The sequence below is a fragment of the Hypomesus transpacificus genome, chromosome 6 (genome assembly GCF_021917145.1).
Source record: "Hypomesus transpacificus isolate Combined female chromosome 6, fHypTra1, whole genome shotgun sequence".
In the NCBI taxonomy this organism is placed as follows: domain Eukaryota; kingdom Metazoa; phylum Chordata; class Actinopteri; order Osmeriformes; family Osmeridae; genus Hypomesus; species Hypomesus transpacificus.
This window is the reverse complement of record NC_061065.1, coordinates 752,075-765,388: the sequence shown is the minus strand read 5'-3', so window position 1 is coordinate 765,388 and position 13,314 is coordinate 752,075. Positions and strand designations below refer to the sequence as shown.

Sequence of the window (13,314 nt, the reverse complement as noted above, 5' to 3'; positions counted from 1 at the left end):
ACTCTCTCCTGCAGCCTTACACACCCACCCGCCACCTACGGTCTTCTTCTGACAATCGTCTGGTGGTCCCACTGCTCAAGAGCGCCCAGCCCCAACACAAGCTCTTCTCCTGTCTGGCCCCCCAATGGTGGAATCAACTCCCCACCTCCATCAGGGATACTGACTGTCTCCCCACCTTCAAGAAAAGGCTCAAGACGCACTTGTTCCGGTAGTGCAACGGCACTTAAGAATTATTGGCTGGATGTTAGTTTTCCCCCAGGATTACAATGACTCTTATTGAGAGACTTGTTGCTCTTGTTGGTTTGTTGTAACTATCTTAAAATCATTGTACTCGCTGTGAAATATATTATTGTTGCTTGCTTTTTCCACTGGTACACTCTCGCACTTTTGAGGTTCTTGCTGTTTAATTGTAACTACATGCTCTTATTGTTCTTCCCTTTGGGACTTATTTGGTTTTACAATGTATGCATGTTTGGCTACCCGCAATGTTTGGGGCTCGTTGTTATTATCAGTGACCTATGCACTTTTGTAAAACTCTCTCTTGGAAGTGGATAAAAGCGTCTGCTAAATGCATAAATGTAATTTAAATGTAACCTAAAAACACAATTCACTTTTTAAAAGGAACATAATTTCTGATTTTGTGTGGGACGGTTTCATAGCCAACACCTTCCGAGTCACCACAGGTGACCAGCTTGCTGATGAAGTCTTTGAGCTGGGTGATGCCCTGCTGGATGGCAGGCTGCAGGGAAACCATCCAGGGCTCTTTACAGCAGCAGGTCAGGGTATCCAGGTTACCAATGGTCTGAATGGCCTGAAGGAGGACCAAAGCATCACACTGCTAAGACTGCATTTTAAACCAAACATCGTTTGACATCAAACTGCCTTCTGTAACATTTTTAACTGCATTAGTCTAGAGAAAGAAAGAAAATTATTTTTAAAACAACATTATTGTTTTTTTAAATTGTTGCCAGACGTCTGTCTACAGTATGAAGTAAACCAATTAGATCTATAGTCATCTAAAGTCGACCCTGTATCATTTCCCTTACCTTAGCCAACAGAAGCAGTGTGCGACTGGTACGGGCATCAGCGTGCTTTTCGCGAAGGTGGAAGAGTTTGGGGGACATGATGGCCGGAGAGATGAAGCGCAGACACAGGAAACTGGTAACGGCTATGAACTTCACCTTCTGTGGACAGAGAAGGGACACCTCTTTGGTAAGGAAAAACCAGGTTTGAACCGAGAGATGTAAAATTCACTGTCATTGTTATCATTGACTGAGTTAAACAGATGTTAAGATGGACATTTTGGACAAAGAAAAGGACCAGAGCCCATTCTAAGAGGGTAGGAGAGTCTACAGAGCACCTTGATAAGGTTTTAATTGAGATGGAAACAACATGATGAAATGACCAGATTAACTCCTTAGAGTTAAAACATGTTAAAATTGACATTTGCATCATTCTGACCCGGTACTCTGGCTCGGGGAAGCGCTTGTGGACACGCTGGTAGAGCTGCTGGAAGGCCTGGCACAGAGCCACAGGGCAGTAGGAGGCTGACTGGAGGATGGCATGCAGCAGGTCAGAGAGATAGGATTGGAGGAGATTGGCACTCTGCTGAATCACCTCCGCTTCCGTGTGCACCCGGTGGAGACCTGCACACCTGTATCCACAAATGGACTGAACAAAATGGAAGACTGGCACGTATAGTGTGCAAGAACAATTTCCAGGGAGGACCTTCAGAAAGTTCAGACCGCCATTTGATTTGAACTGCAGGAAATTATAGGCCCTGAGAAATCGTGAATCATCATAGTTAATACGATTTATTCTGGTCAGTGATCCCTACTTCTTACCCAGCCTCCTTCAGCTCTACTTTGTTGGGGTCCAGTTCCACATACTTCTTCTCTTCGAAGATCCTGTTGATCAGAGGGCCCAGAAGCCTGTGCAGATACTGCATGCCGGCCACCTGGGGCAAGCGAAAAAACAAGATGGCAGATATGAGCCGAAGCGTCTGTTTTCACAACAAACAGGTTTTGTTGATGTTCTCTAGATAACATAATTGACTGCATTCAGTCCACAAAGAGAAGGTAAATTTTTACGGTCCTTTAATTCTAGGGACAAGACAGAGGTCTAACAAGGAGTGTTTGGCAGTATGCACATAAGTAACATGATGGTTGAAAAAATTTGTAATATTTATTATACAAACAAACAAACGCCACAGGGTAACAATGAAACGATGAACTGTCCTAAAGAAAATACATTGATAAGTGTCCTAACTACCTAAAAACCTACCTAACCCCAAAAAATGCCCCCATACTAAACACATGATGTGGCACAGTACAAAAACACAAAGAAGTGTTTACCTTCAAAAATGACTCCATGGATTTAGAAGCTAAGGAGTTGCTACGAAACAAAGTATTGGGTTCACCTAGAAGAGAGATGAGAGGCCATGAAAGGAGGAACCTCATGAACATAAATTGAGACAGACAAATAAATCCTAAAGACTAAAGCAAATAATAGCTCAGCGAGGCCCACACTAGATATTACTGAGTAAATTCAAAACGCAGTATACTAAGGTGTCCAAATGCAACAATTAAAGAATTTCTTACTGGTCCTATCTAGTTCCAATTTGAACAGAACATCCAAGAACTCCTTGGCCAATCCCTGACCCAGGAAGAGCTTCACAAGGTTGGATGCAACCTCTTGTCGGCTCTCTGCGGTGGTCGTCTCATCAATGAGCATTATTAAATCTGGCCAGTTGCCCTGCAAACAACAGAGGGTAGGACAGGGTGTCTCATACGGTTCAGAGAACACTATTTAACCAAAACTCACAGACTATATGGCACAAATCCCAGGTAACAGGTGTACAACCGAATTTCATCAGATTGACGTAACCCCGGGCAACTTGAGGGGCATTGAGGTTTGAAGACTCTCACATTGAGATGGGCTCCCACAGATTGGCATAGGAGCTCTGTGAGCGGCTGGTAGTGACTGGAGGGCAGAACTGTCTCATCTCGGAGGCGGAGTTGCAGGCGCAGAGATCCCAGAGTGCCCCTGGTGGATGGAAAAGACATAAAAGAAAAGGTAGAGGAAGTCAATAGCTGAACAAAGAAGAATATGACCAAACACGAAGCAAATATTACCCTGAGACAGAAATATGGCACAGGAAAAGAGATAGCCAACCAGTACCAATACAGTCATTGATGTGGCAAGATGGCACCTGTGTAGGCATGGCCGCTGCCACTTCGCATCTGTGTCAACTCTTTACGTTTGTACTTGCCTTAATTGTTGTCATATCAACCCTATTAAAACTAGAGGGGATCGATCATTCCGAGCAGTGGCCCCTAGGTTGTGGAATGCCTTGCCTCCCTTCCTACGGTGTGCAACTTCTGTCGAAGCTTTTAAAAAGCAACTCAAGACTTTGCTATTCAAGCAGGCTTTTAGTTAGTTGAGGGGTTTTTATGGTTGTTTGTCATGTTTCTATTTCTATTTAAATGTTCTGTATTTATTTGTAGTGTTATATTGTATTTCGGTGTGAAGCACTTTGTGATTTTATCTGCGAGAAGTGCTATACAAATAAACTTTACTTACTTACTTACTAGTCTAAAGAGAAGGTACATTGTTACGGTCCTTTAAGACACCAGACAACCGCCTGGTGGTCCCACCTCTCAAGACCGCCCAGTCCCAGCACAAGCTCTTCTCCTGCCTGGCACCCCAGTGGTGGAATCAACTCCCCACCTCCATCAGAGACACGGACTGTCTCTCCACCTTCAAGAGAAGGCTCAAGACGCACTTGTTCCGGGAGTACAATGGTACTTAGGAATGGTTTGCTGAACCCAACGCTAGTTTCCTCAAGGTTCACAATGACTCTTGCTTAGACTGTTGCTCTTGTTGGTTAGTGGTAGCTGATTTAAACTGTTGTATTCTTTTTTTAGTTAATCCTATTTTTATTGCTTTCCTACAGGTACACCTGCACTTAGAGATTAATGTTGTGTAATTTTAACTTGTTTAACTACATGCTCTTATGGTTTCTTCCCTTTAGCACTATTTTTTGGTTGTTCACAATATGTACTTCTTGTTTTTGACTACCCGCAATGCTGTGGGGCTATCTTGTTGTTATTATCAGTGACCTATGCACTTTGTGAAGCTCTCTCTTGGAAGTCGCTTTGGATTACAGCGTCTGCTAAATGAATAAATGTAAATGTAGTCTGTCACTTTTGATATACAGTATAAGGTTAGTTTAGGTGTAGGTCATTATGTGTATTGGAGGTCCAGTATATTGTATATATAGAGAGTCAGATGGCTGAGCGGTGAGGGAGTCGGGCTTGTAATCTGAAGGTTGCTGGATCGATTCCCCGCTGTGCCACATGATGTTGTGTCCTTGGGCAAGGCATTTCACCCTACTTGCCTCGGGGGGAATGTCCCTGTACTTACTGTAAGTCGCTCTGGATAAGAGCGTCTGCTAAATGACTAAATGTTAATATTGTGTACTATTTTGTATATTAGGATGTTTATTATTATTATTTTTTTTGTATTTTAGCTTATCATAGATGATAGATAGATAGAGTACTTTATTCATCCCCGAAGGGATGAATGAATAACATAGATTACATAGATGTAATCTATGTTCTTATTACTTATATGTTATGTTATGCCATGTTGTTTGCGTTGTCTTGTCCCAAGAATTTTAGTGCCCAGTCTGACCTTGTGTTGTTCTGTGCACCTGACAATAAAAAACTTGAAACTTAAATTCGGAAAATGTAAAGATAGCATCCTTGGGGGTAAATAAAGTTTGATAAAACAATGATATCATGTCATATGCTGATTGACTGGCTGACTAGACAAGACTGTATAACTTACATACTTTGGTAAATTTTGGGACTAAATGTACAGTCTTCAATCTATTGCATTTATTGTTGCTGTACCTGACCCTGACCTAAATTGACAACTGTTGCTTCCGTGAATAGCATGCATTTTACAACCTTTAAAATTCACACAGCCCCCATCTTGTTAGAGCCACAAATAAGCTGTGGGGGACTAAAAACTTCAAATAGGAGTTTGGGTGGGGGTGACGTTCCCACCCAAAGATTAACAGCTCTCAGTACAACTGATTCAAATCAGCCACACAGACAGGCACACACTGCAACGCCTTTCTCCCTGCTGAGGAGGGGCTGGCACACAAAGATGAGTCATCAGACCACAACTCCACTCATTGTTTCCTGGGAGAAATGCCCAATGACTAGCCACCACAAGCAGAAATCTTCTTGTCTGCTTGTCAGAAATCCAATCTGGGGCAGGGAGGCAGGCAGGGGTGGGGGGGGAATGAGGGAGACAACACAAACAAATACAACAACAGCTTGAATTTGCTAAAACAGAGAGGAAGGAGAGGCTTATGCAAGGAGAGAGGGATTATGTGGTCTTAAATTGAGAAATAAAAATGTGTCCACTGAAACCAAGTCATAAAACATTTGGTGGAATCCATTGCCATCTAGGGAAACCCTCCTGAAAATGATAATTGGATGCTAATGTCATACAGGCAGGACAATATTTTATTTGATGCAATTTCAACTATGGGTGACTGTGAATATGGAGGAAATCCTGTTAGTTTCAGGGATTTTTGATAGTTTTATAATCCTTTGTTTGGGATTGGTGCTTGACATTTCAAGTAACCCTCCTTCCATTAGGAAAAATGGAAATCAGAGAGGAACTAAGCGGCACCAGACAGATGTCCATATATAATGACTATCAACTAAAACAACAATCACCAAAGCGGAAAAACAACGATTTTGTAAAACAATTTTATATTTTTTTAATAACACATGCAGTATCATTTTTGCGCGTCTTACCAGTATCTTATGTTAGTACTAGTGCTGTCAGTTAAACGCGTTATTAACGGCGTTAACGCAAACCCAAATTAACGGCGTCAATTTTTTTATTGCGCGATTAACGCTCTTTTTGACCTAGCAAACTTTGTAGTTTTTTTCACATTCTGTTGCGACAACCATGGACGTTAGAAAAACTACAATACCGCACCGGATCTAGCTAGACCGGAAACAAAACAACAGGCACGCCACACACTTGTTTGGGCTTGTGAGCCGGCTAAAGAGCAGAGCCCGTTTACGGATATTAAACATTCTCTGGTAGTAGGCTAACGTTACGTTTTGAGTTGATTGCCAGCGCCAGACGCCGAAATGGATGCCAATAAGATTCTGAATGCAAAGTTTACTTTTAAAAGGTTGCTAAATGGTTCCATTTACTATACGAAAGTGATCAGTGTGTTCTGTCATTGTGAACTGATCTATCATCGCAGCACGTCGTGGAGTGTAAAATACAATTTTGATGGCCAAGCACACAGCTGATGCAAATGCTCCGCCCGCTCGTCAAAGCCAGTCGATTGCAATGTTGTTTTCAATTAAAAAAAAACATTTGCACGAAGCAATCCGAAACACTTTTCCATGTTGATAAGAGCATTACAATTTGAAAAAAAAAATGGATGAAAAAGAAATCAAGGGACATTTAGAATAGATAAAAATGTGCGATTAATTGCGATTAATCGCAAGTTAACTATGACACTAATGCGATTAATCGCGATTAAATATTTTTATCGTTTGACAGCTCTAGTTAGTACATTTGGAAACATGAGGGAATTAGGAAGAAGGTGTGTATATAAAAAGTCTGACAGGCGCCTGATGAAGTAATGCAGCTCACAAGGGGGGGAAGTAAACACTGATATGTGGCAAAGTCACAATGATCATGCAGTAAAGGACACGGCCCTTTAATCTTACAATTACAAGGACTTCCCTTCCAGGGTTTGCTCTAAATAAAACACTGTGACTTCTGACCCTGACGGAACAATGATGGTTTGATCAGGTTTGATGTTTTTATATAAGGCTGATACAACTGTAAGCAGAGTAGTGAGGTTCACCTGAGCTCACGGTGGGCATGCAACCAAACAGAAGTTTTTTCCATTCCTCCTTTATCAGTCACTATGATTAACAGATTGAGAGGTGGGTGCCAACGGCATCAGATTTTACATGCTGGAACAGTGTCGTAGTTGAATGTAACAGTTGGAGTTGGAATCTTTGAATCATAGCACCAAACCACACTATCAAAGGCCTAGCATATTTGCTGGTGTGACTGACTAAAGCTGAGTGTTTAGGGTGGTTAGCTGTGTGTGTGAGTCAGAGGACTAAGGCCGAATCCCAATACTACCCCTCAGTTTCGAGGGCCAAGGGCTAGGGGTAAATTAAGGGCTAGGAGTAAGGGGAAGGGGTAAGGGGAATTGGGATTCGGCCAAGGTCGACGCCCTGAGAGGGAAGGCGAGAGAGTTACATTTCTAAATGTATGAAGTATCCTAAAAGGCTTCGCCAACCTCCATTGTTTGAGGGACTAATCTGGGTCCTATACTGAGGAGACTGTTTGTATCATATATTGAAAGAAATCCTGCACTACTCCTCTTCCCTTTTACATAAGCCCCAGATGACCCACTCCTTCTTGCTGTTTCCCTCTCTCACTCTCTAATCCCACCCAAAGTCCACACGGCCAAATGATCCTGTATGGGGGAGAAATAAAGCAGGGATTTGCCCTGGGAAAGGATTAGTACTTCCTGTCAGCACCGGAACAGACTTACAAAGTGTGCACGCAAACACACACCATGCCCAAAGGGCAATGATGGGATCTCCAACACACCCATGCATGTAGACACAAACACACACACCCGTGCACACACACTTGTGCACATACGGTGTAAGCTACAATACCAATGCATACACAGAGCACGCATTCACACATGCATACCTCCATCAGTCCCTTTAAAACATAAACACATTCCATCTCCTCGGACGATCTCTACGTTGTCCTCCCACAACACAGCACCAGATGTCTTCTGTTTCATCTGGGATGCTCACTCTATGCACAGTCCACACGCCATCAAGATGGGATTTTGTCCTTAAGATAACATATTCCCATGTTGTTATTGACTCAGAGTTGCAGCATAACCACTGGCAGCTAAGGGAATACTTACTCGTGCTGGCTGTGTTTGGGTTTTTCGGGCACCAATCGGAACCAGCCTTCCTCCTGTTGCGCTGACTGCAAGCTGTGGATGTTGAACAGAACCTGACGGGGGGGAAGAGAACCAGAAAGATGGAACAAGGCCCGGTCTTGATGGCCTCCTTAATTTCCAAACACAATCCAGAGGAAAACCGGCCTGTCCCATACGTTTACCTTGCCCAGAAAGTCGTTCTTGCTGACCAGGTCCCAGTCCCACACCTCCACACTCAGGGGGCTGTCAGCAAGGGTGTCGTCTAGCTCAAACTCAAAACTCTCGTTCCAGCGAGGGTAACAAGACTTCTTGATCACCTGTGCAGGCAAGTAATCGGGGAGGGTCGTCATTTTAAAATAACTTGTTTAACTAAATGCTTATGTTTCTTCCCATTGGCACTTTGTTTTCATAATGTATGCTTCATGTTTTGGCTACCCGCAATGTTTTTGAGGCTATCTCGTTGTTTATGATCATTGACCTATGCACTCTCGCTTTGGATAAAAGCATCAGCTAAATGAATACATGTACATGTAATATAAAAGGTTCTTTTAAAAGGTCAGACTTGTGTTTTGCATATGCAGTTGTACGGCAAAAAAGGGGGGCAGTGATGAATGAGGCTTACTGTGCTTTCATGAGTTTTGCCGTTGTAACGTACTCTGACAAAGGGGTCCGAGGCACCGTTCCGATCTTTCTTTGCCAGGTCTCTGTTGAACACAGTCACAGAGAACATGACTGAGGTGCAGTGAAGGCGCAGATCTTAGCCTAGCTGCTCAAAGTGTGCAGATGTGTGTCCACCAACTAAATCTAATTTCAAGTTGAGATGGAATCTTTTTTTGGCACAATGTAACATGGGTACCATCATCCCCTCCAGACTGGTCTCCAAGCATGTGGACCTGGGACTGAGCACCTCCCTCTGCAAGTAGATCTTCCACTTCCTGACGGGGAGGCCACAGGTGGTGAGAATCGGTGACCGCACCTCATCTGTACTGATCACCAACACAGGCACCCCCCAGGGCTGTGTGCTCAGCCCTCTCCTGTTCTCCTTGTTCACCCACGACTGTGCGGCAACGCACAGCTCCAACCTCCTTGTCAAGTTTGCTGACGACACAACCATCGTGGGCCTCATCTCTGACAGTGATGAGTCAGCCTACAAAGAGGAGGTTGACACCTTGACATCATGGTGTCAGGACAATAACCTCTCTTTCAACATCAGCAAGACCAAGGAGATGATTGTGGACTATAGGAGGCGGCAGGAGGAGGAGCATGCACCCCTACTCATCAATGGATCGGAAGTGGAGAAGGTCAGCTGCTTCAAGTTCCTCGGGGTGAACATCAGCAATGACCTCACCTGGTCTGTTCACACGGACAAGGTGGTCAAAGCGGCCCGTAAGCGCCTCTTCTTCCTGAGGAGACTGAAGAAGTTTGGTATGGACTCAGTCATCCTCACTAACTTTTACAGATGCACTATAGAGAGCATTCTGACTGGTTGTATTACAGTGTGGTATGGGAGCTGCACAGACCGGGACCGCAAGGCCCTACGAAGTGTGGTCTTTTCTGCTGAGTTCATCATCGGCAGGAAGCTCCCAGACCTACAGGACATCTACCCCACACATTGCCTAAGGAAAGCCGGCAGGATTCTAAGAGACTGTTCCCACCCATCCTTCAGTCTTTTTACCCCGTTGCCTTCTGGTAGGCGTTACCGCAGCATCCGGTCGCGCACACGCAGACTGGACAACAGTTTCTACCCAAGGGGCATCAGGCTTCTGAATGGACACTGATATGGACATTGTTTTTCTACACACTAGTCACTTATACTTTCAGCTACTGGTTGCTCTATCAGTAACTTGCACTACTGTACCTCACTGTACCTCGCCAACAGGCTCCTGTATGGTCATTGACATAGTCACTGATCTGCAAACTATTGCACTGTACTCCACTTAGGTTAGAATAGGTTATAGGGTTGAAACAGGTTTTTTGTGCATTTAGGGTTAGTATAGTGTACTATCTATTGTTATCTGTAATTTAGGAAGTTTTAGTATTAGGGTTAGTATAGTCGATATTTATTGCTATCTGTATATTTAGGAAGTTTCACTTATTTAAGCTCAGCATTGATGTAAATTGTGTTCCGTGTACTTATATGTTATGTTATGCCAGGTGCTTGCGTTGTTTTGTCTTAAGAATTTCAGTGCCCAGTCTAACCTTGTGTTGTTCTGTGTACCTGACAAATAAAAGACTTGAACTTGTAAGAGAGAGCACTAAATGGTGAGCTCGGCAAAGTAATCAACACTCCCACTGTGTATATGTGTGAGTGTGTGTATTCAGATGCTACCACAGATGGGCTCTAATACCCTGCACACAGGATGCCCCCATATCCCAGGGAGCACTAGGTATTTATGATGGAGATATAATGATTCAGTTCACCTACGCCTTGAACTTGCATGACACGCCTATCTGATGACAACATTCATATACACGTGTTTATAACAAAAGTTGGGTTTTGAGGCAATCCATGCAAGGTAATCCAATACTAAACTATATTACTATATTACTATGAGATTAAAATAGCAAGTAAACAGCAATAAGCTTTGTTCTCAAAATGAAGAGGAAAACTCTAATAGCCTTTCACTGATTTAATCATACATAAAGATGTTATTTCAGTAACCTTTAGTATAAAATTGTGTGGTAGAAGCTTACATTTTTCACAATCAAACATGTACACAAGTGTGTACGCTTGTCTAATTTAAGTGTAAAATACTGGTGGAGGTGGACTGCCCACTCTCCCTGCTAAGTATATCCATATGCATCCCACAGGCGATTAGTCACTCTCCTGACAGTGTATTAATAACATCTGTGTTATTCCTACCTGGCCTCCAGCAATTGACTGGGCTAACATTTGTCTCTGTCTCTTTGTCTCTCTCTCTATCCGTCTCTCAGTCTCTTTCTTTGTCTCTCTCTCTCTCACACACACACATACAACTTACCTGGCTTCCAGTACTTGGCAACGCAGTATTCTAGGGACGTCCGCGTCCCCCAGCACTGACACCTGGAGGTGGATCTCCCCCTGTACCTCCTCATCTGGGTCGATCTCGGTCAGGTTCACCCACCCATCCACACCTGCAACACAGCAGCAATACAACATGGCTAGAAAATGTTACTATGGGAGACTGCAATAGGAGATTCATTGATTTTATCTTTTAAGTCAGGGCGTTTTGAGTGTGCAGTGTTTTCAGAATGATTTAAAATATGTAAAATAATTTGACAGTTATTATGCACACAATAAATCACAAACACATAAACTCTATAGACATATACATATACACTCTATATGTCTCCCTCCCTCCAGTATCTCTCTCACACACAAAGAGCCTAAACCTAGTGTGTTATATCCTTTCTCTGTGTCTCTGGCTTTATGAGGCTTAATGTAATAGATCTTATACCTGTGACGATCCATTTGCTTCTGCTTGAGTAGATCTTGAATCTGCTTTAACCCGACTCTCCCTGTATTAGCTGCTACAACACATCCATTGCACATGCTGCGGTTAGGATTGAACCACAATGCCAACATGTCACAGCTTTCACCTTTGAACCAAAATACTGAATTAAACCCGATCCACAAATTGACAATGTGATTGAATTTTCAGCTCGATGCCATGACAAAACGAGAAGAGAAAACATGTCAAAGAGTCTATCCAACGCGAGTTGAATGCTGCACCCGATCAAATTCGCAAAAGGGTTATCAAGGGGTATTCAACCTTGTATTGACATTTTCTATGTAATCTTTCCCTAATCGGGGGAACTCACATTGGGGATATAAATATAAATGTCTCTCTCAAGTGCTGGCCAAAGGAGGACAGCTAGGACTCTCAGGTACATCGTCCAGGGTTGTGGACTAACAATCAAGAGTGTTCCACAGCGTTGTCAAGCACTTTGTTTACTCTTCTGAGACACTTGCGGGAGTGTTTTTTTTCTTCCTGATTGGTATTCTGGGGCATGGCTGGTCAAGTCCCATTCTTTTTGCTGGCTGAGACTGAAATAAACCCTGAATGGCTAGCCGGTGGAAAAAATTATGTCGGATTTGATTTGTTTTCATGAGTATTTGATCTGAAACCCCAAAGAGCATTGGTCATCAGTCTGTGTGGGTGAAATAAAAATAAACTTACACTTTGGTGGTTTATGGTTGCTGTAAGTATATTTATATTTGTTTATTTATATTTGGTCTCCATATGCAACTGGTGTTATCTTTTTTATATATTTTTTATAATATCCGTACTTACTTTGTAAATTGTATGTATACTTCTGTCCACTTTGCTGCTGCAATGCCCGAATTTCCCCATCATAGGACAAATAAAGGTATATGTTATCTTAAGGAGATGGAGACATCTAAGAAGTGTGTGGATGTTCATGTTTCATAGTACTCTTTATTTATTTTTTGAGTTACTTTTCTTGTCAGCTGGACATGCTACTATGAATATAGGTAACAGCAAACCTGCCATGACCACAACCTCAACCATGTCTTTCTTGAATAAAGGAACTGAGTGGAGACAATGAGTCAGCTTGCCTTTGTAATGCTTCTGAGACAACATACCTCGAGATGTCACTGTGTGATGTAGCGTAATAGAGCGTTAGGAGAGAATACTGCCACTTTATAAAGTTGACATCTGTGTTAAAAAATACAAATAAAAACATTTGCAGCATTAACCAGTGGGCACAGGCGAAAGGTTCCTCTTTAAAAATGTTCAAACAGTGACTGACTACCACCCACTTACACATGAGTATACACACACACACACACAATAGGGGTCTCTAACCTTTTAAGCCCTGACCTCTCCTGCTTCAAAAGGAAATTCAGTGTGCATATGTCTCTCTTTTCTCTCTCCCTATCCCTGCCACCCCTGTTCTGAGGGTCCTTTCAGATTAGAGTTTACAGATTGTCTCTTAAGGTTCTTTTTCGCAGAACCCACAACCCCCCTCGTTCACACCCTCGCAGTGCTACTTGCTCCCCAAATGGGGACCAGCTTCTGAAGTCCTTTCCCAATGAAAATGATTTAATCAGAAACAGAAGTTTAGGAGATGAAGCAGATAAAGGGGTGATGATGGGTTTACAGCCCAGGAGGGTCAACCAATCTTCTAAAAACCCTCTCTTAAGGCACCTCCCTTTGAATACTGTGATGTCCAGCAGGGTCACTACTCATCCTCTTTTGTTTGGCCAAGCTTTCAAGAATAAGGTTGTCCCTGACTTGACTAAGCCTTTGCTTTCCAAAGCAACTCATTTGCGCCAGCTT

The 13,314-nt window shown here is 42.9% G+C and overlaps 1 protein-coding gene across 2 annotated transcripts in view; it reads right to left on the bottom strand.

Annotated features, from left to right (window-relative positions):
- rasa4 (RAS p21 protein activator 4) overlaps positions 1-13,314 on the bottom strand; it is a 52,968-nt gene that overhangs the window by 18,137 nt on the left and 21,517 nt on the right. Inside the window, exons 5-15 of one of the 2 annotated variants that reach the window (XM_047021394.1) lie at positions 11,014-11,146; positions 8,655-8,736; positions 8,215-8,349; positions 8,015-8,106; positions 2,928-3,045; positions 2,601-2,754; positions 2,355-2,419; positions 1,845-1,957; positions 1,462-1,654; positions 1,047-1,184; positions 667-811 (exon numbers count right to left, since the gene is read on the bottom strand). In XM_047021394.1, coding sequence (XP_046877350.1) covers positions 667-811; positions 1,047-1,184; positions 1,462-1,654; positions 1,845-1,957; positions 2,355-2,419; positions 2,601-2,754; positions 2,928-3,045; positions 8,015-8,106; positions 8,215-8,349; positions 8,655-8,736; positions 11,014-11,146 — 1,368 coding nt within the window. The remainder of the gene's footprint in view (positions 1-666; positions 812-1,046; positions 1,185-1,461; positions 1,655-1,844; positions 1,958-2,354; positions 2,420-2,600; positions 2,755-2,927; positions 3,046-8,014; positions 8,107-8,214; positions 8,350-8,654; positions 8,737-11,013; positions 11,147-13,314) is intronic. The other variant, XM_047021395.1, reaches the window with a different exon arrangement.